The following is a 23982-nucleotide window of genomic DNA, read 5'->3' on the forward strand; positions in this document are numbered from 1 at the left end:
AGCCCCTCCTGACACCTCGCCCTCTTCTGCCCCCCTCCCGGCCACCTCTCGGGCCGCCTGTGGGCGCCTCCGTCCTGCTCTGAGCAGTGCCCCAGGGCTCCAGGGCCCCATCTCCCTGTGGCCTGCCCCGCTCCCATCTGCCGGCCCTGCTCCTGCCACAGCCCTCAGGCCTAGGTCTGCTCTCCGCACCCACCAGGGTGGCAGCAGACCCTGGGGCCAGGCCCCGCCACTGCTGGGTGACCTCTCCCTCCCGGAGCCACATGCTCCTCGGGGTGTGGGTGCTCAGAGGTGTCCGTCCAAGGCCCTCCTGCTCCCCACCCCGGGGCAGGGCTGTCCGGCCAGGAAGCTGGGGCTGGCCCGGGCCTCCTCGCTCTGCTATTCCTCACCACCCACCCCCAGCCGGGCCGCCACCTTGCCCGTGCAGCCGTCCATTCTGGTCTAGCTATGCTCGCCGCATGGGGCTGGGGGTGAGGTCACAAACGCGCCAGCCCTTCCTGGGGCCCTTCAGCACGGCTCGAGCAAAGACAGGCCACAGCAACGCGCTCTCCCCAGGGGCCACTCCGTGTGTCCACGCCGCTCACCGTGAGCCCCCACCCCTGGCCCAAGCAAGCTCCCGAGGCCCAAGAAGGCTCCCTCAGGGCAGGGAGGGCAGGGGCGCCACTCACAGATCCTGGCTTCAGCCACCAGGGGGCCGTGCTTCTTCTTGCCTGCGAGCCCATACAGGGCGAATTTGTACTTGCGGCCCGGCTCCAGGGCGGTGACCAGGGCTGAGCGCTGGGACCCCTCCACCGGGACCACCTGGGGCCCGTCCTTGTCCTTGTACTGGATCACGAAGGAGTCGAACTCCCCCTCGGCGACCGTCCAGCGCAGGAGCAGCGAGTCGGAGCTCAAGCCCGTGGTCACCGTCAGCTCCTCCAGGCGGGGTGGGCCTGGGGGCCTCCTCGGCTCCTCCTCCTCCTCATCTGGGGGTGGGGAGCAAATCATGGTGGGCTCGGCCGTCACCTGTCTCCTTTCCCTGCCCCTCTCCTCTGCCTAGCGCCTCTGTCCTGGACAGCCTCTCCCAGGAAGCCCCCGTCCCCCTGCCCCTCGGGTCTGTGACCAGCCCTCCCTCAGCACGGGGCCCTTGTGACAGTGCCCCAGCGGCTCTCAAGGTCCTCGCTGCTTTGCACATCAGGGCCTGGGGGAGTTTCAGGGTCCCCAAGGTTCTGACTGAGAGTTCCGAGCCTCCACACTGTGGCTTCAAGGGGTCTGAAAACTCCTCAGCCGCCAGAGCTGTTCTCTCCCTTGCCTCCCTCCCTCTCAGTGGTCTGCTTGACCTAGAACTGGGGTGACAGTCAACCTCCCTGGTCCCAAGAGAGGGCCAAGAGGGGGCGTGGGGGCTCGGTTGCCCGGCCCTGTCCTACCAGCGTCCCCAGCTCTGAAGTCCTGATGGCTCCAGCTCCTCCCCCAACTCAGGACCCGCTCAGGTGAGCAGAGGACGTACCCATGATGCCTCGGTAGGCGATGGGAACCGAGGGCTTGTTGCCAGGAAGGATCCCATAAAGTAGCAGCCGGTAGGGGGCTCCAGGAGGGGGTGGGGGCACCAGAGCCTGGCGGACATCTCCTGGGAGCAGCTCTTCGTGCACCCCGGACCCCTCCGGCACCTGCAGGTGCAGCCGGAAGTGGTCAAAGGTATCGGGCTGGGCAGTCCAGGCCACGTGGAGGCGCCCCATCTCATCTCTGCCCAGCGCCCTCAGCTCCCCCAGCTCCTGGGGGCGCTGCACCAGGGGGGCCTCTGCCCCTTGAGTCGTGGAGGGGCCAGCCGGAGGAGGCTCATCAGTGGCTCCCAAGGGGGAGGTCCCTGAGAGGGGTAGGGAGGGTGAGAAACAGTTGAGTGAGAGCCGGAAAGGAGGCTCCAGCCGGGAGCTCCTCCCTTCTCTGCTCCTGGTCCCACCACCCCTGGTCCCAACATCCCTATGCACCAGATCCTGAGCAGAAAGCCCGGGCCGGGCCAGGGAACAGGTGAACAAAGCCCACAAGGCTCCCAAGAGCCCCACCCCCTCCCCAGGTGGTCCGGCCTCCATTAGTGCAGTGAGAAGCCTGGAAGAGAGGGGGCCGTGGTGTTAGAGAGGGAGGGTGCCAGAGGGCGGCAGGAGAGCAAAGAGGGCTGGGCCGGGAGCAACATCCAGTCAGGTGACATCTGGGCCCTGGGGAAAGAAGAGGCCCCGCCCACACAGCGCCCCGCCCGCCTGGACCCTGCCTGTGGGAGAGACCCCAACCGCACTCGAGGCTCGGAGGCCACCCAGCAGTCCTGGAGCGTCCCTCCCGGGTCAAGGCCACATGGTGGGGGATAACCGCCAGCCACAGCCTTCAGCCACGCTCACCACTGCGAGTCAGCGCGGCTGTAGCCTCACCCACTCACTCCATCCCCACACTGCTGCCCAGCGTCCCTTTCCGGGGGGCCCCGGGTGAGAACCGGGAGCACCAGCGAGTGGGTTTCTCTGGCTCTGCCAGGGCCCTGCGGCGGGCTCCGAGGCAGGCGGCGCTGGGCAGGGTGGTGGCCGGCCCCAGCCACGCTACCTGTGGTGGTGACGAAGGCGTAGGACTTGGAGGTCTGCCCCGCCCGCACCCCGTGCGCCTCCACGTGGTAGGTGGTGCCGGGGCTGAGGTTGGGCAGGCGCGCTGTGCGCGCGGAACCGGGCACGGTCAGCTCCCCGCCGGGGCCCTCTGCGGGCGGCTGGGGGCGCCAGCGCAGCACCACGCGCTCGAACTGGCCGCGGAGCCCGTCGAGGGACACGAGGAGCGCGCCGTCGGCCGAGCTGCCCAGCACCTCGGGCTTGGGGTGGCGGGGCGCGGCCCCGGGGCTGTAGACGCCCTGGCCAGAGTCCCGCGCGGCGGTGCCCGGGGCTGGGCCGGCGGGGGGTGCAGGGGAGCCGGCGGGCGCCCCCAGACGCCGCAGCAGGAATTCGTGGAGGTGGCGCGCCACCGACGCGTAGGTCTGGTTGCCCCGCAGCGGGTAGCCGCGGGCCCGCAGGTGGCGCTCCAGGTCCTGCACCGTCCCGCGGAAGCGGCCCAGCTCGGCGGTCAGGTTGCCCCACGCCCGCCGAGGAGGCTGAGGCAGGCTCGGCCCGGGGCTCGGCTTCTCCCGCTCTGGGGGCGGCGAGGGCCGGGCCGGCCGGGGAGGCCCCGCGGGCCGGGGCCGGGGCCGGGGCTGGGGGGCCGGGGCTGGGGGGCGCACCTCCGGGTAACTGTAGGGGGCTGGTGCTGCCGAGGGCGAGAAAGGGAGGGAGAGCCGGTCAGTGGCCGCCCCCACCCTGCGCGCCCCGCCCGCCAGAGCCCAGGCCTCGCCCCGGGCCCAGCCCCTCCTGGAAAGAGAACCGGAGCAGTGAGTCGGGCTCCCGGAGCCTCACCCCCACCCGCCAAGCCCACCTCTGCTGGTGCCCTAGAAGGAAGAGAAAAGCTAGCAGCCGGGCCCTTATCTGCTGGAGAGAAAAGGGATGGGGGAGAGAAAGTGAGCTACAGCCAGGTGGGCGTCCCTCTGCCACAGGAAAAGAAAGCAAAGATGCAGGCATCTGTTAAGAAACCTTGAGGGTTAGTGGGTAGTGAGACCCCGCTCCTGGCTCCCGGCGAGCCCCATCCTAAAGTCCACAGGACCACTGACCTCTGACCTGCCGAGTTCAGTCCCCACAGGCCCCGACTGTCAGGACAAGGCCCGCCCGCCCTCCCTCCCGCAGTGGATCCGACAGGGTCTCCCGTTTCCTGCTTCTCCCCACGGTCACTTCCTCTCACGGCCCGCCCTACAGCCCTCCTAGGGGACTCCAGCACCCAGCCCTCTGTCTCACGGGTGCCCTCAGAACAGAGCAGGGCAGGTGCTCGGGGACTTCTGGACCCCGACCAGCGCATTCAGAGAAGACCCTGTGCCTCCCAGCTGGGAGCCCAGGCCTGAGCTCCTGACTTTGGAAACCAGCACTCTCTGATAACCCTGCCAACCATACCTGTGTTGGCCCTGACGGAGGCTGGGTAGCTGACCGCCCGGCCCCGTTCTGCTGTGACAGTCACCACGTATTCCACCCCTGGCATCAGATCAGTCAGCAGTGTCCCGTCTGCTTTGGGGGGGACTTCCAGCCGCACCCTCTGGTTGCCCGCACTGACATAGGACACCACAAATCGGTCCACCTCGGCCAGGGGGCGCAGCCAGCTGAGCTCCAGTGTGGTTGGTGTCACAGCCACCACGCGGAGGTCCTGAGGGCCATCGATCACTAGCCGGGTCAGAGAGAGGAGGGCTCAGGTCCTCAACCTTCTTTCCCAGCCCTCCACCCAGGCCCGCCTCCAGGGCCCCAGCTCTCACTGGTGGTGATGGCCTTAGAGGCAGGAGGGCCCCAGCTGGTCCCTCGAAGGGCACGGACAGTGACCTGGTACTCCTGGCCAGGGGCCAGTCCTCTCTGGTCATAGGCGGAGGCAGAGCTGGGCACCCGCGCCGTGAATGGGGGGCCCCCTCCCTCCACCTGAGAGAGAGAGAGAGAGACAGAGAGAGAGAGAGAGAGAGAGAGCCAGGGAGATCAGGGGCTGGCCCGCTTCTCCTCGCCACTCAATCCCCTGCATCTCTTGTCTTTCCAGTTCCAAGCTGTCCACATGGACTGTGTGGAACTTGGCCCTATTCAGAAAGGGAGCATGGGAAGCCACAGCAGTACCCTAAAGCCTTGTCATACCACCCACTGTGCTAAGCTATTTATAAATGTGAACGCACTTAATTCTTGCAACAACCCTATTAGATTCTGTTAGCTCCACTTTACAGATGAGGAAACTGAGCCACAGGAGGGTAACTATCTTACTGAGCTCACTGTGACCCCAGGTTCCCCTCCCATGGGCACTGACTCCCCATTCATCCACCTGACGCGACCAGGACTGTCCCTGTGGCTTCCCTGTGCAACCCCAACCACCTGGACACAAGGAGTCCTCTCCTAAGCTCTGTCCTTCCAGAACAAATGCAGTAGAGGAGGTTCCTCCCCAAGTGTCCGCTCAGCCCGCACCTCCCACCAGATGGGTGCCTGTGCAGGGTCATTTGGATGTGATCCGCTCATTTCCCTTTAGGGACATTTTGGCAGGCTTGTTGACCTTGGAAAACAAGCCCTGCCTGCATAGAAGTTCCACAAAGTAGGTTTCCTGATTGCTGACTTCGTCCCTGGCATCGTGCTGGGGATGGGAGACGCGAACATACAAGCTCCAATCCTGTCCTTGGGATCTAGCTCATCATCACGTAGCTAAAGTACAGCCCCACGTGGGTCTCTATGCCCACGGCCTGTGTAAGGGAGCCTGATTATATATGGTGGCCTCCAGGAAATCCACTGGACACCGGTCCAGGAAGGGCCTCCCGGGTGCCGGCCGTGCCCTCCGAGCGGCCAGCCAGGGCAGCTGCTGAGGACGCTCTGTTCTGCTCAGCTATGTTGGCCTCAATGGCCGTGCATCCATTCAGCCAAGTAGGATTGGAAATTTTCAAAGATACTCTCCGAAACCAAGAGAACTGTGGGGAAATCAACATAGTAAATACCAGAGTACAAAAACAGATGAGAAGGCCACGTAGTGATTTCTGGGTGAAAAGGAGCTCTAAAAAAATCTTTTTTCTGCTGGTGCTGGGTTCGAACCCAGAGCCTTTGCACTGAGCTGCATCCCAAGCCTTTTTTCTAATTTTAAATTTTGAGAAGCGTTCTCACCAAGTCACTAAGCTGCACACCAGTTGCTCAGCTCTTGCTGCGCAGCCCGTTCCTAACAGGCCACGGACTGGCACCGCTTTGGGCCCAGGGGTTGGGATCCCTGAGTTACAGGCGTCACCCACACCCAGCAAAAACAAAGCTTTGCTGGTTCCTACCTGCCCGTTACCCCACAGTCTCTGTCTCTCTTTAGGGCCCCACCTCGGCTGGCCGCTGGAGCTTTCCCCACTCCCATCTCCACGGTAGATGAGAGCTGACCAAACACTGTCCCATGTGCAGGGCCTGTCTCCCAGCGCACGCCCGGCGGAGCCCATTTCCAGGCTGCAGAAGACACCACCCAGACAAGGGAAGGCCCCTCGGGCCCCAGACTCTCCCGTGCTCAGGGTGAGCTGAAGCGGCCTCGGTCCATCAGACTCACCCGGAGGGCCTGTCACACCACTCTGGTCCTTGTTCTCCAGCAGGCCCCCTGACTCAGGAGATCTGGGGGCGGAGTCTGACAAGCTTTGCTTCTACTGAGCCAGCTAATGCTGATGCCGAGGTCCAGAGAACACCCTGGACCACTCAGAGCCACCGGGCAGAGTGGCAATGTCACTTATCCAAGAGGAGGAGGAGCTTCCTCTTCCACATTCTGAAGAGAATTCCAGTTACTACAAGTGCCCCTTCGCCAGGGATGGGGTGCTTCTGGAAAGAGGGCAGGATGAGGCAGGGACAGGAAGGAAGACGGCAGAGGCCAGGGGACAGGAAGCTACCAGATCTGCTCTATGCCAACCGAAAGGGAAAAGGCTGAAGCCCAGGGGCAGCCAGAGAGCGGGAAGCAGGGTCTGCGGCTGGAATGCAGGCTGGTTAGTGGCCGTGACAGGTGTCTGGGGACCAGTGAACAGGACTTCCTCACAGCCGGCGACCCAGGTGTGCCAGGCGAGCCAAGAGCTGGCCCAAGCTTGGCACAGCGGCCAGCACCAGCTGGGCTCAGAGGGAGAGCCGCACCTGGTGACAGCTGGCAAGGACGATCTGTATTTACGCACAGCAGAGAGGAGGCTGCCCTGAAAGCCCTCTTATCATAGTGTTTATTTTAATTCTTCGCTCCTTGAAGTTTGTTAGGAAAATTCCTTTTAAAAGTCCCACCCGCTCCAGATTCCAGCTATGTAAATAATATACACACAGAAGAAAGCGGGAGAAACGCTTTAAAAGTTAGCAGTGCTTGTTTTAGTGAAGCAGCCAAGAATTATTTCTCTAGCTGCCAAATTCTTGTCCCATGATTATTTTTATAACAAAAAATAATTTTTAAACAAAAGAAAAAACCTGAGCTATCTTGGTTGTGCCACCAAGTAGGAACAGGAGCCTCTGCTTTGGCCAGAACGAGAGACAGTCTGGCCGGGTTTGGGGAGGGGCCGTGAGGAGAAGACCAGGCCAAGGCAGGGGCCACACTGGCACCCCTTAGCTGTCCCCTCGCCCAGCGCCTGTGAAGCTGCAGCCCAGGGTGTCCCGGGAGGCATGGCCCACCCCATCTCATTAGTGAGGCAGCGGCGGGAACACAGGCTGGATGGTAGAGAGGGGGCAGTTTGGAACTGGGCAGCCCAAAGCCCCGTCGCCTGAAGGGAGGTCTCCGCTGACAGGCCACAGGCCTCGCCCTATCTGAGCCCCTCCAGTGTTTACGAGCAAGTTGGATGGAGGCAGAGAAAAAATGCTTTGCAGTGCACTCATGACTTGGAGCGGGGGAAGAAGTTCACAGGCTCAAAATGATTGCAACAGCCTGGACAGCTTGGCCCAAACCAAGGGAGATGACATTGAACAGAAGCAAAGGCAAAGGCCCAATTCTAGACCGAAAAGTGTGTGTCACTCAGTCTGGTCTCCCTCCCTCCCTCCTTCCCTCCCTCCTTCCCTTCTGTTTTTCCTTTCTTATGTATGTTTGCTAAATTTTCGAACTGGGCTTACATGATTTTTATAATAAAAAAGATACTTTTTAAAGGCAAATAAGATCTGTACATAGGGAGGGGAGGGGGCTTGAGGGAAGATGGGATAAAACAAAATAAAATTTATTTTTTAAAAAATTCTAGAAAAAGCAAATAAGATCTGCCAGGCATGGTGGCACATGCCTGTGATCCCAGCTACTCAAGAGGCTGAGGCAGGAAGGTCACAAACTTGAGGCCAGCGTGGACAACATAGTGAGACTCTGTCTTAGAATAGGAAGAAGTGAAGGGCCAGGGATTTAGCTCAGTGGTTCCACCTCCTGCCTCAAAAGCGTAAGGACCCAAGTTCAATCCCGGGTACCAGAAAAACAAAAAAAAGTAGAAGTTAAGCCAAGTGTGGTGGTGCATGCCCGTGATCCCAGCACTTGGGAGGTGGAGGCAGGACGATTACTACAAGTTCAAGGCGAGCCTGAACCACAAAGCAAGACTGTCTCAAAAAACAGTCAGTCAGGGGCTGGGGATATAGCTCAGTGGCATCAAGCACAAGGTCCTGACTTCGATCCCCAGTACCAGAAAAAAAATCAATCAAAAAGATAAAAAGGGCTAGGGACGTAGCCCAGTGGTGAAGTACTCCTGGATTCAAGACCTGGTACTGTAACTATAACTCCCTGACAAAGTTTTACGACCAGTTTCCGGGACTACAGTTAGTGTTTACCAACTGAGAAAAACCCCGAGATGTGAGCCAGCCAGGGGCCCCTCTCCGACTCCCATATTAAGGGGCACGTGCAAAGAGCAGAGGGCACAGGAAAAGGAGGAAATCAGAGAACAGGGTTGGGGACGGGGAAGAAACCAGGGGGTTTTGCCTGGGAGATGAAGGATGGTGTGGTGGCCAGTGGCACGGGACACGAGGGCAGCAAAACCTCTCCCGGTGCTGCCTGTTCCACCGCCCCTGGAGCTCAGTGCCCCCCTCACCGTGGGGATGAACTGAATCTCATAGGCATCGACAGGGCCAGGAGCCGGCGTCCACTCTGTCCGGACCGTGGTCTCCTCCAGGAGGTGCATCCGCATGCCCTCAATGGCTGGCACTTCTGCCCAGGAGAAGCGGGTAGGAAAATGGTTACCCGAGGCGGCCGTCACCTCTGGGCCCCTCACTCGGGGCCCAGCCCAGCAGAACTCCCACTGCTCTGGCAGAAAAGCCGGCAGAGGCCTGAACAGGCCCTGCGCCTCCCTCACCTTCCCCTGTCCAGGAACACAGAATCCCCCTAAAGGCGGCTGACGGCCCGTCCCGCTCGCTCCTGGCTCCTAGGAGGTCTCCCTCCCGCCAGTCCTGCCTGCTGGCCTGGGCCCAGGGCTCTGCGCTCCTGGTGGCCGACGACCCCTCCCCTAACACGCGGTCACCCTCCGCTCCTGCGGTGCCTCTCCCCGGCGCAGGTCTTCCCAACAGCTTCTGTGCCCAGAACCCCAGTCCCGTCCGTCCTTCCGTCCGCTCACCTTCCCCGCAGTCCTCCCCGGCATAGCCTTCTAGGCAGACGCAGCCGCCCTGGCGACACTCTCCCCTGCCGCGACAGTCCCCGGGGCACGTCTGGATGGCGCAGTCGGGGCCTCGGAAGCCCTCGACGCACACACATTGGCCGGCGCGGCACAGCTCGCGGGGCCCGCAGCCCCCGGGGCAGGCGCCGGCGGGAGGCTCCTCCTCCCCGCAGTCCTCGCCGCCGTAGCCCGCGTGGCACACGCACACGCCCTGCACGCAGCGCCCGCGGCCCCGGCAGTCGGCCGGGCAGGTGCGGACGGCGCAGGAGGGGCCGGTGTAGCCGGGCTCACACACGCACACGCCGTTCTCGCAGCGCCCGCGCCCGCTACAGTCTCCAGGGCACCGACGGCTCCCGCAGTCCTCGCCAGCGAAGCCCGCGTCGCACACGCACACGCCGTCCACGCAGCGGCCGTGGCCGCGACAGTCGCCCGGGCAGGCGCGCGAGCCGCAGTCCCGGCCGGTGTAGCCGGGCCAGCACACGCATCGGCCGCTTTCGCAGCGGCCCCGGCCTCGGCAGTCCCCGGGGCAGCCGCGCACGCCACAGTCCTCGCCGGCGAAGCCCGCGTGGCACACACACACGCCGTCCTCGCAGCGCCCGCGGCCCCTGCAGTCGCGCGGGCAGGCGCGGGCGCCGCAGTCGGGCCCGGAGTAGCCGGGCCAGCACACGCAGCGCCCGTCCTCGCAGCGCCCCCGCTGGCTGCAGTCGCCGGGGCAGCTGCGCACGCCGCAGTCGTCGCCGCTGTAGCCCGCGTCGCAGATGCACTCGCCGTCCTCGCAGCGCCCGCGGCCCCGGCAGTCGCGCGGGCACGTGCGCGTGCCACAGTCCTCGCCCGCGTACCCGGGCCAGCACACGCAGCGCCCATCCACGCAGCGGCCGCCCTCGCCGCAGTCCCACGGGCAGGCGCGCGCGCCGCAGTCCTCGCCGGAGTAGCCGGGGTCGCACACGCAGCGCCCGTCCACGCAGAGCCCCCTCTGGCTGCAGCCCCGGGGGCAGACGCGCTGGCTGCAGTCGGGGCCCGAGAAGCCGGCGCGGCACACGCACGCGCCCTGCACGCAGCGCCCGCGGCCCTGGCAGTCCCCGGGGCAGGAGGGCCAGCTGCAACTCGGGCCGGCGTAGCCGGGGAAGCACACGCAGCGCCCGCGAACGCAGCGGCCCTGGTCGTTGCAGTCGTCCGGGCAAGACCTGGGTGCGGGGGTCGGGGAGGAGGCGGGCGTCCCGGTGAGGTCGGAGCAGGTGGGCCCGCCCCAGCCTGGCTCGCAGGAGCATGCGCAGCGGCCCAGGTCGAACACGCCGTGGAGGCTGCAGAGGCTGCGCACGTCTGTCTGGCCTGGAGCAGGAGAGAGAGGCCGCCTCAGTCTAGGGGTAAAGAGCCGCGGGGTGCTCCTGGGTAGGGTAGGGCCTCCTGCGCCCGCCGGGCCAGCCTCACTGCTCGGTAGCCAGCTCTACTCTCCAGACTGCTCCGCCCTAACCGCAGGGAAGGGGCCCTTTCCTAATTCATACCAAGCTCCTTCGTGGACTGGGGATGCCCACCCCACCCTGCCCTCCTCTCTGCCCTCCTCGGTGCTGTCGCTCACCTGTGCCCGCCTGGGCGGCCGAGGGACAGCATCCCCCGGAGCACTGTTCCTTGAGCCCCTTCACCAGCTCCTCCAGAACCTCCAGCCGGACCCGAAGGGCCTGCACCTCGGAGGCAGGGGCAGGGGCTCGGCGCCCGGGGCACAGCCACAGCCCCCGGAAGGTGGGAGGTTAATGCGGTGGGTGAAGACCACTTGCTTCTCGCCCCCCTCCACCGTGTGTTCATAGTGCTGAGAAGGGCGGCTCCCCTCTCCTGCCCCTGCTGCTCGGCCCCCAGGGTGGGGAGGGGGCCGCGGGGCTTCGAGCGTCACATTGGGCCGAGGGGAGAAGGGTCCTGCTCTGGCTACGGCCAGCAGCAGCAGGAGGGCCAGGCTGGAGGTCAGGGTGCCCGGGGCTGGCATCGTTCAGGAGGCTGCAGGGAGAGAGAGCCAGTGTGAGAGGGGCTTCCGGAGGGACACACCACGCAGCCCACTCACGCACCCAGAGTCCTGCCCAAACCAAGCCCCACTAAAGGACGCCCCGTCCGGACAGATCTGCGCTGCTCCCTGTCCCTTCAGCTGCCCCCCCCCCCGCCCCCGTCTTGTTTTTCCCATAAACACCACAGGCTTTCACTGGCCTCAGGGCCTTTGCCCTGTGGGCTCCAGATTCTCTTCACTCAGCTCTCAGAGGGTGGGCTCTTGTAGGTCAGATAGTAAAGCACCGGCTCTTAGGCTGCCTCAGGAGCCGTCCACAGTCTGGGCACAGTGGGCTGCCCTGCTCCTCCAGGCCTAGACATGTGTTTGCTGCTGTCTGTTTTTTTGTTGTTACTATCTTTCTCCCACTGCTAGGATGGGAGCGTCAGGAGAACAGGGACCTCTCGTCTGTGGGACGGATTCGGATTCCTGTGCGGTCCAACACCTCTGTGCGGAGTGAAATTAGCCGAGGAGAGTCCAGGGCCAGCCTTCCCCTCGAACCGGGGACAGCTCCCCGCCGCCGCCTCCTCACCGTCCTCTCTGGGCAGTCTGCTCTCTCCCACCCTGAACCCTGCGCTCTCCACTGCATCCTCCGCCAGCTTTGTGATGCTTTTCTGTAATTTGTATCAGTCCGTGTTTGCAAAACACACTGAGCTCATTCATTGTGGAGAGTTGGTGTACGGGTGCAACGCGTCTTAGTGCCTTCCACGTCCCCCTTCACTCCACCCGTCAGTTTTAAATGAACTCAAATGTCTCCCTTTAAAATAACAAAACAGGGCCAGGGATGTAGTTCAGCAGTTCTGCACCTGCCTGGCAAACACAAGGTCTTGAGTTCCATCGCCGGTACAGGAAAAAAATAATAAAATAATAAAATAAAATTTAAAAACAAAACAACAATAAAGTCCTCTTCCTCGGGATGTACATTATCAAATACCAAGACTACTGTAAAGGTTCAAGGATGCACGGGACAAGACGGGACCAGACAGGCCATGCACGTGTGCTCACCTCATTAATAACAGACATGGCCCCGCAATTAAAAGATAAAAGAAAAGGGCCTGGGATGTAGCTCAGAGGCAGTGAGCCTGCCTTGCAAGCATGAGGTCCTTAGTTCAGTCCCCAGTACCAAAAACAAAAACCCCAGAAAACTCGCAATGAGAAGCCACTAAACATCCACTAGAATGGCTAAAATTCAAAGGACTATTGTTATGGAGCAACTGGAACTCTTCATCTGTGGCCAGCAGAAGCACACATTTAGTGGAACCACTTTAGAAAACAGTTTGGTAGCAGCTGCTAAAGCATATAGCCTGTGATCTGCCAGTGCCACTTCTTGGTAACTATCCATCGGGATTCCTGCTCGTATCCTCCAAAAGACATGTGCATGGCCATAAGACTCATTCACATTACCCCAAACCGGAGACAGTGAATTGTCCATTGACGGTAGCCTGGATAGATGATGGTGGCAGAGTCATGCAGTGGAATATTATACAGAAAGAGAAACACCTACTGTTACATGCATAAGATGCATGAAGTTCAGACACAATGCTGAGCAAAAGAAACCAGATACAGAGCAGGGTGTGGTAGTGCATGCTTGTGACCCCAGCACTCTGGGAGGCTGAGGCAGGATGAGGCAAGAGAATTCCCAAGTTTGAAGCCAGCCTAAGGAACTTAGTGACTTACTAAGACCCTGTCTCAAAATAAAAAGAAAGGCGCTGTGCCGGCCTGGCAAGCACAAGGTCCTGAGTTCAATCCCCGATACTGAAAAAAAAAATGTAAAAGAATAAAAAGAAAGGAGCTGGGGATGCATCCCAGTGCATAGGTCCCGGGTTCAATTCCTAGTGCAAAAACAAGAGCTAGGACAACTTCGAGGGATAGTATACCTGGAGGAGTCACCGGAGATTCCCGGGAATGCCTTGTATCTTGGTCTAGGTGGTAGTTGGACAGACGCACATGCTCAAAAATTCACTGAACTATACCAAGGAGTTGTGCACTTAGCTGTCTGAAAGTGAAACCCTAAAAACAACAGTTGAAAACCCTTCCCCTCATACTGCCCCCCTCCAGCAGCCACACGTTCCTCGCCTCGAATTCGTGGCCCTGCTCGCCAGAAGATTCCGCTGCGCTTCACTTTTCTCAGCCTTTCTCAGAGTCACTGAGTCCAGCTGACCACCTCTTCTGTTCTGAAACTTTTCCGTGTGCGGTATCGGGGGTGGAGCTCAGGGCCTGGCGCTGAGCTGCATGACCAGCCCTCTTTATATTTTTATTTTGAGACGGGTTCTTGCTAAGTTGCCTGGGCCAGGCTCGAACTTGTGATCTTCCTTTAACCTCCTGGGTAGCTGAGATTCCAGGTGTGCACCGCTACACCCAGCCATATAAGAGTATTTCTAGGTCGCTGTCGTCCAGCACAGTAGCCTGGAGGAATATGTGGCGCTGGAGCACCTGAGGTGAGGTGAGGTGAGGCTTGTGTGACTCAGGAAGTGCGCTCCGTTATCTGTCAAACACTCCCCAGACAGCTGGGACGTGCGGCAGTTAGTGAGCACTGCTGCCCTGGGTACCAGCGTCCAGTCCTGCTACTCTGATTTCTGATCCATACGCCAGTTTGTAAGCCCAGCCTCGCCCTCTCCTCCCACCTCCACAGCAGTGCAGCTGCCTGCCTCCTCGGCGTCTTCCCGGAAAGCAGACTTGGAACTGTCCTTCCTTCCCACACCCTCCCCTCTGGCATTCCCCACTGCAGCTCACAGCCCCACCTGTCAACCAGTTTAAACCAGAAACCGAACAGCCTGCCCACTGCCCCCACGTTCCAGCACACGGACCCACATCCCCAGGAAGCATCTCTCTGTCCTTCTCCCCCTTCCCACCATCACCGTCCACGCTGCCCTCTGCCTCTCGCCTGACAGCTGCTGTCACCTCCTCGCTGTTGCCTCTTCCCCGCTCCTGTCCTCTACAGTCTTGCAAAGGCAACCAGCATGCTCCTCCTCCTCCTCCTTCTTCTTTTTTTTTGTTACTGGGAATCGAACTCAGGTCCTTGTGCTTGCAGGGTAGGTGGCAGAACCACTGAGCTAAATCCCTGGCCCTCCTCTACTTAAAACACCCTAATATCTCCCTTCCATGTCCTCTCAGGACGCTGACCAAGAAGAACCCGCATCAGCTGGCCCTGCTGACCCCTCCCATCTCATTCCCCATAACATCTCCCTCTCTCTTCTCCAGTCTTGCAGGTCTTCTTTTTCACTCCCCCCCCCCCCCAGTCCTGGGGATTAAAGCCAAGGCCTTTTCACTGAGCTACATCCCCAGACTTTAAATTTTTTTTTCCTTTTTTTAAAATTTTGAGATAGGATCTAGCTAAGTTCCTAAATTGCCCAGGATGGACTCATATTTGGTGATCCTATCTTAGTCTCCCAGAGTGCTGGAATTACAGAACTATGCTGCCTGGTCAGGCTGCCCACTGGCCTTAAGTCTCTCACACTCTGTGTGCTCCTCTCCAGCCTCAGGCCTTGTATATACTCTTCCCTGTGTGGGACATTCTTCCCTTTCTCCCGTATGTGGGACACGCTTCCCTTTCTCCTGACTCTTCCTCTTTCCGATCTGAGCCCCACACACATCCTCAGGGAAGCCTTCTTGATCAGGTCAGGTCCCTTTATCATGTGATATTACTGCAGCATGTAATTCTCACTATAACATGTATAACAATTTGTGATAGCTGGGGATTTAGCTCAGTGGTTTCGCCGCGTGCTGCGCAAGCGGGAGGAGCCGAGTTCGATCCCTGGTACCAAAAAAAAAAAAAGAAAGAAAAAAAAACAGAAAACAATTTGTGATCAGATTCAAATAGATATATGGTGAGAGTCTTTTATTACTTTCTTGCCTAGTCTCAATCTACAAATGCTCTACTACTGATTTACTATAAAGGCTATGGGGACCAGGCATGGTGGTACATGCCTGTAATCACAGTCCTTGGGAAGCTGAGGCAGGAAGATCACCATAAGTTCAAGGCTAACCTGGGCTACATAGTGAGTTCAAGGTCAGTCTAAACTACCCAGTGAGACTCTGTCACAAAAAAACAAAAAACTGGGCCAGGGATTTAGCTCAGTGATTCCGCCGCCTGTCTCGAAAGCAGAAGGACCCGAGTTCGATCTCTGGTACCAAAAAAAAAAAAAATTTAAAATTTAAAAAAGTAAAGGCTATACGGAAGCCAGGTGTGGAGACACACATTTGTAATCCCAGCACTCCAGAGGCTGAGGCAAGAGGATTGCCAATTCGAGGCCAGCCTGGGGAACTTAGCAGGACCCTGTTTTAAAATAAAAAATTAAATTGAATTTAAAAAAGAGCTTGAGGGCTGGGGATTTAGCTCAGTGGTTCTGCTGCCTGCCTCACAAGCACAAGATCCTGAGTTTGATCCCCAGTACCAAAAAAAAAAAAAAAAAAAGAGCTTGGGATGTAGCTCAGTACAGAAGTACTGGGTTTAATTCCCAGTACAGCAAATAAATAAATAAATAAATAAATAAGTCTAGGAGGGCAAGCACAGCACCTGGTTTTCTTTTCTTGGCTGCTGTATCCTTGCATCTTGCACATAGTGAGTCCTCAATAAATATTTGATGGTTATAGGAATGAAAGCCAAGCCCAGACCACTGTGCCCTCTCCCTCACAGTGGTCAGCTCTCACCCACAGGGTGCACTTCTTTTCCTCCTTAAATTGGCCCTCACTTGCTCTGCAGAGTTGTTCCTTTTCCTACCTTTAAAAGTCATAAAACTACCTTTCTGCACTTGTCTTGACAAATTCTTTGTTCAAGACAGAAAGAACCTAGAAGCCACCTCTAAAAAGGGTCTACAGAACCTCAGGACCCAGTAACGTATTTTGATGAAGCCAGGTAGGAGGTAAGGGCCATTGGGCACAGTTTTGTTTCTCTCCCTTCTCTGAAGTCCATGGACTCGAGCCAAGGAGGACAATGGTTTGCTTTTTCCTTTCCACCTCTCTCCCCTATGAGGCCCTGATCCCCTTCTCTCCCACTTGACCTTCATCTGTCAGAGGGCTCAAATCCTTTAAATGTGTGTTGTTGTTGTTTTTCTGACACTGGTTGTCGAGGACAGGCAGGGAGCTAGAGGGTGGGGAAAATTAACAGAAGCTGGGGAACTCAAGAAGTTTTCTCGTGTGTTCAGCACGGTTTGCTAGTGTGTCCCACCATATGCAGTGGGGAGGGGAAGCACATGGTGTCTGTGTTTTTCCCAGCTGGTGAGAAAGGCCTACAGCTCTGCCTCAAGTTATCTCCCCCTTTTCTTTCCTGTTTTTGGTCACTCATTGTGGGTATGAGCCAGTTAAGAGCTGCCAGAGAGCCTGTTATTAACCCAGTGGTGGAATGGATGGTCCCATGTGTAGGACCTAAAGTTTAGTATGCTATTTTTGTTTTTCTCATGTTTTTGGTTTTCCCCAATACTTTGTTCAGCTTTTTCATTCTTTTTTTTCTTTCTTGCAGTACTGGGGATTGAACTCAGGATCTTGGGCTTTCGAGGCAGGCAGCAGAACCACTAGAGCTGAATCCCCAGTCCCAAGCTCTTTCATTCTTTATGGAGTGTGCTTGTGGTCCAAGTCTCATCTGCACTTATGCCCTAGATGGCCCTTTATCTGTGGGAGTCCTTAGTAAGTTGCTTTCTCACAGCCTTGTCTCGTCTCAGTCCATCTTTCTGCATGTTTAGTAACCGTTTTGGTTTCATCCTTTTAGTCACCCGAATGGTTCTACCATAACTAGTGGCCACTTTGATTCATCATGTGAGTCACTCACGTGGATCAACCATGTTTGTTGGCCATTTTGGTTGGTTGTATGTGTTGGTCACATGATTCCACCATGTTTTTTCACCATTTTCTTTTTTTAAACTGACCTCAGGGACACCAGGTATTCTCATCCTTATAGATAAGAACTAAAGCCTCTATTTTAGGGAGCATATGGGCCTCCTCCCCACTTCTCTTCTGAATAGGGTTAGATTCCTTCCCTATTTTTTCTAAAAGAAATTCAGGTAATTTAGAAGTATGTGCCTGGGAGCCTGAGCAGAACTGAATAACAGCCAACAAAGGTCAACTCAAGCAGTTGGGAGTATGCAAAGTAAAGCACTAGCTCTCTCTGTTCTACCTTACTTTGCTTTTGTTGTGATAACTGTGGCCACAAGTTTATGTCTCTAACAGGATGCATAATGTGTGGCTGTTACATTGTGGTGTTTTCCTTTTGTCACCAGATGTGTATCCTTTTGTGGTTTGATCTAACAAAACTGTAGAGAATTATCAGGGTTTAACTGAGGAAAGGTGCCCACTGCCTCCTTAGACAAGGATGCTGTGGTGTTAGGTGGTTTTATAGTTGGCTAGGAGCGCCCAGCTAGTGCAGCATCCCAGGTCTGGACTCTTTGTCTGGAAGGTGGGTTGCACCCATAGATTCAGAAGTTCAAAAGAAAGTGGCCCTGGTGCCACACAAGGCCAGATGCTTCTGGCCCCCAAGGAGCCCAGCTTTATTGGGTGACTCCCTGATGGTAACTGGACAGGTCTGAGACTGACCCAGAGGATGGCCTGTGTCCCATTTGGGAAGTGAGCCAGGGAAAGGCTCTACACAGTTTCTATGACCTAATCTCAAGGAGCTCAGTCCTATCAGCCCTGGGGCTGAAAGGCTCAGGAACCACCAGGGACCATCTGCAGTGCCCTGTCCACAAGCACCTCCGCCTCCTGTGAAGAACCACAGGTGAGCCTACGTGTCATGGGTAAACAAACACTGTTTTAACCTCCTTCTAGATCTACAGCCATAATTGGGGTCATGCAGAGCCCTAGATGGAGCTTCTTCACTCCTGCTTTGACGTCTCAATTTGAAGATCACATGTTTAACCGTGAGTTTTTAATTGTCCCATGCCCTTAGATGGCAGAGATTTACTAGCAATACTGGGGGCAATTCTCCAATTCTGGAAAAGGCCAAAGCAGGTTTTACCTGTTAGGACTATGCCAGGCGAGGTCACCCTAATGACTTGCACCCCACTGTTGTGAACAGGTGACTTCCCTGATCCATATAGGCAGGCAGAGCATCAGTGCCTGCTCCTCCAAGACCCTGAGGAGGTGTGGTTCACTGATGAAGTAGCTTTGTCCAAGAAGGACATCCAAAGGCAGGTTGTGCAGTTGTCAGTTCACAACAGGTCATTGAGAACAAACCCCTTTCCCCATGGGCCTCTGTTCAAAAAGCAGAGCTCATAGCCCTTACTGGGGCAGTGACATGTCTATACTGCAATTTGGAAAGAAAGCATCTTGCTAATTAATAAAATAAAACACAAGCAAGAAATTCTACAACTCCTAGAGCCAATCTATCTTCCCAAGCAGGTTGCTGTCATTCATGGCAAGGGACCCCAAAGAGACATATCTGAAGTCTCCTTGGGAAATCAAAAGGCTGATAGAGAGGTAAGAAGGGCAGCCTTTCAACTCCTCAAGACTCTAGCCTTATTCCCAGGTCCCAAGGAACCATTGGTCTGGCTTTTCCTCAAAGGATGCAGTAGCAAACTATAAAAATCCTACATGTGAAATGTCACTTGAATTTTCACAGGACTAGGACTAGCAGCAACCTTTACCCAGCAGGTCTGCAAAGCTTGCCTGTCAACCCTGGCAATTTTGGACCAGCTCCTTTGTTAGAGCCTGTCCAGGGGAGAGGGACGTACCCTCGGGAGGACTGGAAATTATAAAGTTAGCTCCACCTGAACTGTCTGGAGAAAAAGACCACCCAAATGAAAAAAAGCTGTTCTTATGAACCTCTGGAAGACGAGGCTCGTCTTCAAAAAGCAAGGCTCCAGCCGGGGATCTAGCTCAGTGGTAGCAAGTGCAAGGTCCTGAGTTCGATCCCCAGGACCAAAAAGCAAGGCTCCAGTACGGCTCCTGGTGGAGATAAGCAGAGCCACTAATGAGCCCTACTTCACCACAGCTTAAATGGCACCTGTACTGAGGCTCTTGTTTTTAATTAGACTCACAGTGTGGGTGATCTTGCTGGGCCACAACTCTCAGCATTTTGGTGATTTATCTAACATCCCTCCTTGCCATACTTTCTCCTCTACTGGAAGCATGGAAAACGAAAAGTTACTTTCCTGACAAATTTACCAAGCTTTCTCCCATCGAGCAGGCAGCTCAATAGTCCTTCACATACAGACACTAATTCTTTTCTCATTGTTTTCTGATAACTCAGCCAGTGAGCCACAATATCCCAAGGTAGTTAGAGGGAACATAATCCCTAGTTCAGAGGGTCTACAGCCTCTTCTAGCCAGAAGCAGCTATATGAAGACAGACCTTCATACCCTCAGCATGCCATAAAGAATTATAGGGCCGGTGAATTAGCTCAGTGGTTCCGCCGCCTGCCTCACAAGCGCAAGGTCCCGAGTTCAATCCCCAGTACCAAAAACAAAGAATTATGGGGATTTATGTGTGTGTCTCAGGGGAATTGAGGCAGGAGATTAGGGGCGTGGCAAACTGTCTGAGCAAGTGGGTGTGACCTGTCAATCGTGGAGATCCCGGAAGTGTGCCCCAAAACAATTCCCAAAGCCCTGCACTGGGGACCAATCAGAGAGAGCTTTCTTCAATTCTTCTTCTGAGAACTCAAGCAGGCTTCTGATAGGACGGCCTAGACCTGACGTCAACCTGAGGAGCGGGAGATACAAAAGATGGCGGCCACTGAGCTCACAACCACTGAGTTCTCGGTTTCCCAGTGGTCGGCTCTCACCCTGCAAAGTGCATTACTTTTCCTACTTTTAATCAGCCCACACTCGCTCTGCAGAGCAAGTTTCTTTTGTTACCTTTAATAAATGTAAAACCTCACTCTGAAAGAAAGAGAGAAGGAAAGAAAGAAGGAAGGAGGGAAGGAAGGGAGGAAAGAAAGAAAGGAAGAAGAAAGAAAGAAAGAGAGAGAAAAAGAAAGGCCCACCTGAAGCTCAGGACTAACCTTAAGGCTGGAGTCAAGGACAGGAACAAAGTCAGGGCTAGGACCACGGACAGTGTCTGAGACTGGAAGTTGGTTAGAAACAGTAGCCAGGGCAGAAGAGTCAAGAGACCAGGCTGGGGCAGATCCTGGAAGAGCAGATGGTATAAGCATTTTGGAAAATTGTTTGGCAGGATCTACTCCATTTAGTAAAGCTGGACATATGCAAACCCAATAACCCTGTGGTGCCTCTCTGAGGAATATAACCAACACCACAGAGCTACCCACAGTCACCCACACTGGGATCAATCCCAAGGTCTTGCATCAGTACAGTGGATTAACTACACTGTGGTTTATTCACACAGTGGAATGAATAAAGCAATGAGAATGAACTACAGTCATATGCAATAATGTGGATGGATCTTACTAATTTGAGGTTGGGCAAAAGAAGCCAGCTGCATAAGAGAACATGTTGGATAATTCTATTTAAATGAGGTTGGAGGAGAGAGGGTGGTAGGCTGTAGGGTTCTGAGTCCAAAATATGGTCCTCTTGTGGGGGTAGTGGCCAGAGGGCCACGTTGGGAGAATTCTGGGAGGATAAGAATCCTTATTTATTTATTTATTTTGCTGTGGGTCAACCCCAGGGCTTTGCACATATTAGGCAAATGCTCTATCACTGAACTACACACCTAGATGCTTTGAAAACATTTATTTATTCATTTGGGGGCGGTGTGTGTGGTGCTAGAAACTGAATGCGGGAATACTGTTTCTCAGTCTGGGTGGTGGTTATCCTGATGTGTTTGTGGAATTCTCTGACACAGACTGGGAAGCAGGAGAGATGGGGTGAAGCAGGAAAGGTGAGACAGGAAAGAGGGCTCCAGGGGACACATCTGGGCTTTATGCTGGGGAGGAGCTAGGAGGAACTGGGTTGGCGGGTGCCATTGTTCCAGAGCAGAGAGGCTGAAGAGAGCAGAGCAGCAGCAGGAAATGCTGACTGGGAGAGGTGGGGCCGCAGCTGGGGGCCTGTGACCCTCTTCCCCCAACACAGGTGTTTGCTGGCTCCCCTGGGTCAAGGAAAAGGGGGTTCCGGGCACACTTCTTCCTCTCACCCTCAAGAGACAGAGGGGGAGCTGGAACACAGACTGCTTCCCGGGGCGCCCCGACCCCAGGAGGCCCAGGGAGACGAGCAGGTGCTGACAGCTGCCCTGCCCCTGCCTCTGCCCTTCTCTCCACCTGGAGGGGCACCTTGGGAAAAGGTGGCTCTGGGCCCCCCTCCCTGTCTCTGTCTGAGGCCATGCAAATCCCCCACCAATCACGGGGCTCGTGCACAATGTGACACGGAAGATCTATTCATCAGTGCTCATCACAAGCCCAGGCATGAGGCTGGGCGTGGTGGTGCACTCTGTAATCCCTGAACTCGGGAGGCTGAGGCAGGAGGACTGCCATGAGTTTGAGGCCAGCCCAAGCTACATATAGTAAACGCAAGGCCGGCCTGAACTGCACAGCGAGACACTGTCTCGAAAACCAAAAAATTTTAGCTCAGTGTTCTGCTGCCTGCCCTACAAGTGCAAGGACCCGAGTTTGATCCAAAAACCGCCCCCCAAAATTCTCAGAAATACAAATATAAATATAATATACCTGTCCATATGCACAGATAGCCACCCACGCCAGCCTGCATGTTTGCAGGCATACATGTGTATGTACATATGTGCACATACATACGTGCGCATGGGCACACACACAACCTCCCTGTCAGCCCCTTCACATCTCCTCATGGGTGACGCCTAAGAAAGCAGGCTCCTCGTCGGCTTGGAGGTCAGCAGGGAACCAAACGGGAGCCCCTCGGAGTGGGCACAGAGGCGACTCGGGCCCTGGGCTTCCTCACATCCCCCGAGTCACCAGCCCCTCCTCCGGACAACTGGAGCCTGTCTGCCCGTGCGCTGGGGCAAGGGGCTCTTGGCAGCAGGAAGGAGTGGAGAACCGGCCCTGGGCTTCTCTGCAGAACGGGCGGCTGCTGAGCCGAGGTCCCCCCCGCCATGGCCCTTCTCTCGGCCGGCCGGGTATCTCTCAGCTCTTCCTCTGCACCTCTCCGAAGTGTGGCTGGAGGGCGGCCTCGCCTCCTTGGCACCCTCGCCACAGCTGGAGGCCTGGCGGGGTCGGGGCGGGGGGCGCCTTCCCAAACTGTGACTCAGCACCCCGGTATTCAGTGCTGTGGCCAATTCTGACGCTTCGCTCATCCGGGGCTGGAGGTCCCAGGGGATGGGGAAGGGCGGGCTTCCGGCGGAGACGTCGGGAGGTGGGGGCTCGCTCCTGCCCGACGCCCCGCGACTCCGGCTGTTGGGGCTAAGGCAGGACCTGGGACGGGGAGCGGAGGAGGATGTGGGCCGGGCCGGGCTATCAGGCACTGGGCTCACAGCAGGTAGGAAGCAGGTGGCGCGAGTGAGGAGCAGTTAGGGCCCCAGACGCCCCTTTTCAGGAGTGGGCGATGGGCCACGGGAAGGGGAAACGGGAGCTCTTGCCGGCCCCGCAGGGGGACAGGTCCGGAGAACCGCGAGAGGCGGGAGGGCTGGTCGGACCCCGCACGAGCGCGGAGGTGAGGGGAAGCGCGAGGGGCAGCGCTGCTGGCCGGGTCGGGCCGGGCGGCGCCCACAGCGCGGGCGGGCGTTTCCGAGCTGCTCCCAGTGGTTTCCTCAGCTCCACTTCCAGTTAGTTGTTCCTAAGCCGTTAAATTCTTTCCGGACGAGATAAGGCCCTGCCCGCGCCCGAGCATCACGTGCGCGGGGTGGGAGGCGGCCGAGCTGGGGGAGCCCGGACCGCTGCAGGCTGCGCCGAGCCCGCCCGTGTGGGCGCTGCCCGGGGCCTCAGCCTCCCCAGACCCTGGCCGGGCCTGGGACCTGCGCGGGCACGGGGCGCCCCTCTGGACGCTGCACACACACACACACACGCACGCACACGCACACACCGACCACAACCGCGGACCCCTCCGCGCCGTCCCCAGTCCAGCCGGGCCCAGCACCTCACCAGTAGCCCTCTGCACCCTGGCGCGGCCATCGGGCCCCAGTTTGTCCCCGGCCCCTCGGTGCGGCATGCGCTCAAACCCGCACCCGCCACGCCACCACGCCCTCCCCAAGGAGTCCGGGTGCCTCGCCCCGCCGGCGCGGCCCCGTGCGTCTCCAGGGCGCCGGCCTCACCTGGACCACGGGCGGCGCCCGCGCCTCGGCACCTGCTCCGTGCGCAGCTCCGGGACTCCGTCCGCGCCGTCTCCGGCAGGGCCGGTGGGCTCCCCCTGGCAGTCCGGCAGTTCTGGACTCTCGGGCCCCCTCGCTTGTCCCTCACAGCAGCGGCTCACCGAGCCACCACCGGCGAGACTGCCGACCGTGCATCTGCGCAGCGACAGAAAGGAGGAGGGAGCCTGGGGCGGGCGGGGGAGGGGGGGGCAAGCGGGGGGGGGGCTCGGCTGGGGCAGGTCCTCCCTCCCTCCCTCCCTGCCAGACCCTCCCGCACGTCACCCTCGGCCTCCGCCAGCACCCCGGCCCCCTTGCCAGGACCGCGGAGTCCCCTTGCCACTGGAAACCCCTTCCCCACCCTGATTTCTGCCCAACCTCACATTCCTCTCTGCCAACACGCTCCCCTGCCCCTGGACCTCACCCCGTCCGCTGCTCAGCCTGGGCTCCTTCATCCCCCAATTCTTTAGCTGCTGGTGTCTTGGGAAAGTGTGGCCCCAGAGGTTTCTGCACTGGAGCCCTCTTCTCAGTCCCCACCCGACTGCTCCACCTGCGCCCTCCTTGCCCTTCCATCTCTCTGGCCACTAGGCCCTCTGAACTGCCTGAGTTCTTCCCTGCCAGCCTCCTGTTCTTATCTTGAGATTCCTGCTGCCTTTCCATCCTCCCACTGCAACAAATTCCTAGAGAAATGGCGGTGGGATTG

The 23982-nt window shown here is 57.8% G+C and overlaps 1 protein-coding gene across 1 annotated transcript in view; it reads right to left on the reverse strand.

The window, feature by feature from the left end:
- The window catches only part of Tnxb (tenascin XB), a 54084-nt gene extending 30231 nt beyond the window's left edge, over positions 1 to 23853 (reverse strand). Inside the window, 11 exon segments of the mRNA XM_087210303.1 lie at positions 666 to 962; positions 1484 to 1840; positions 2560 to 3243; positions 3975 to 4238; positions 4328 to 4484; positions 8567 to 8682; positions 9086 to 10453; positions 10701 to 10826; positions 10829 to 11110; positions 23247 to 23438; positions 23704 to 23853. Of these exon segments, the coding sequence (XP_087066429.1) occupies positions 666 to 962; positions 1484 to 1840; positions 2560 to 3243; positions 3975 to 4238; positions 4328 to 4484; positions 8567 to 8682; positions 9086 to 10453; positions 10701 to 10826; positions 10829 to 11099 (3640 nt within the window). The 5' untranslated portion in view covers positions 11100 to 11110; positions 23247 to 23438; positions 23704 to 23853.
- Positions 23854 to 23982: the final 129 nt, after the last annotated feature.

The sequence above is a fragment of the Heterocephalus glaber genome, unplaced genomic scaffold, assembly GCF_053883595.1.
Source record: "Heterocephalus glaber isolate CG9 unplaced genomic scaffold, H.glaber_assembly_v1.0 deba00001141, whole genome shotgun sequence".
NCBI lineage: Eukaryota > Metazoa > Chordata > Mammalia > Rodentia > Bathyergidae > Heterocephalus > Heterocephalus glaber.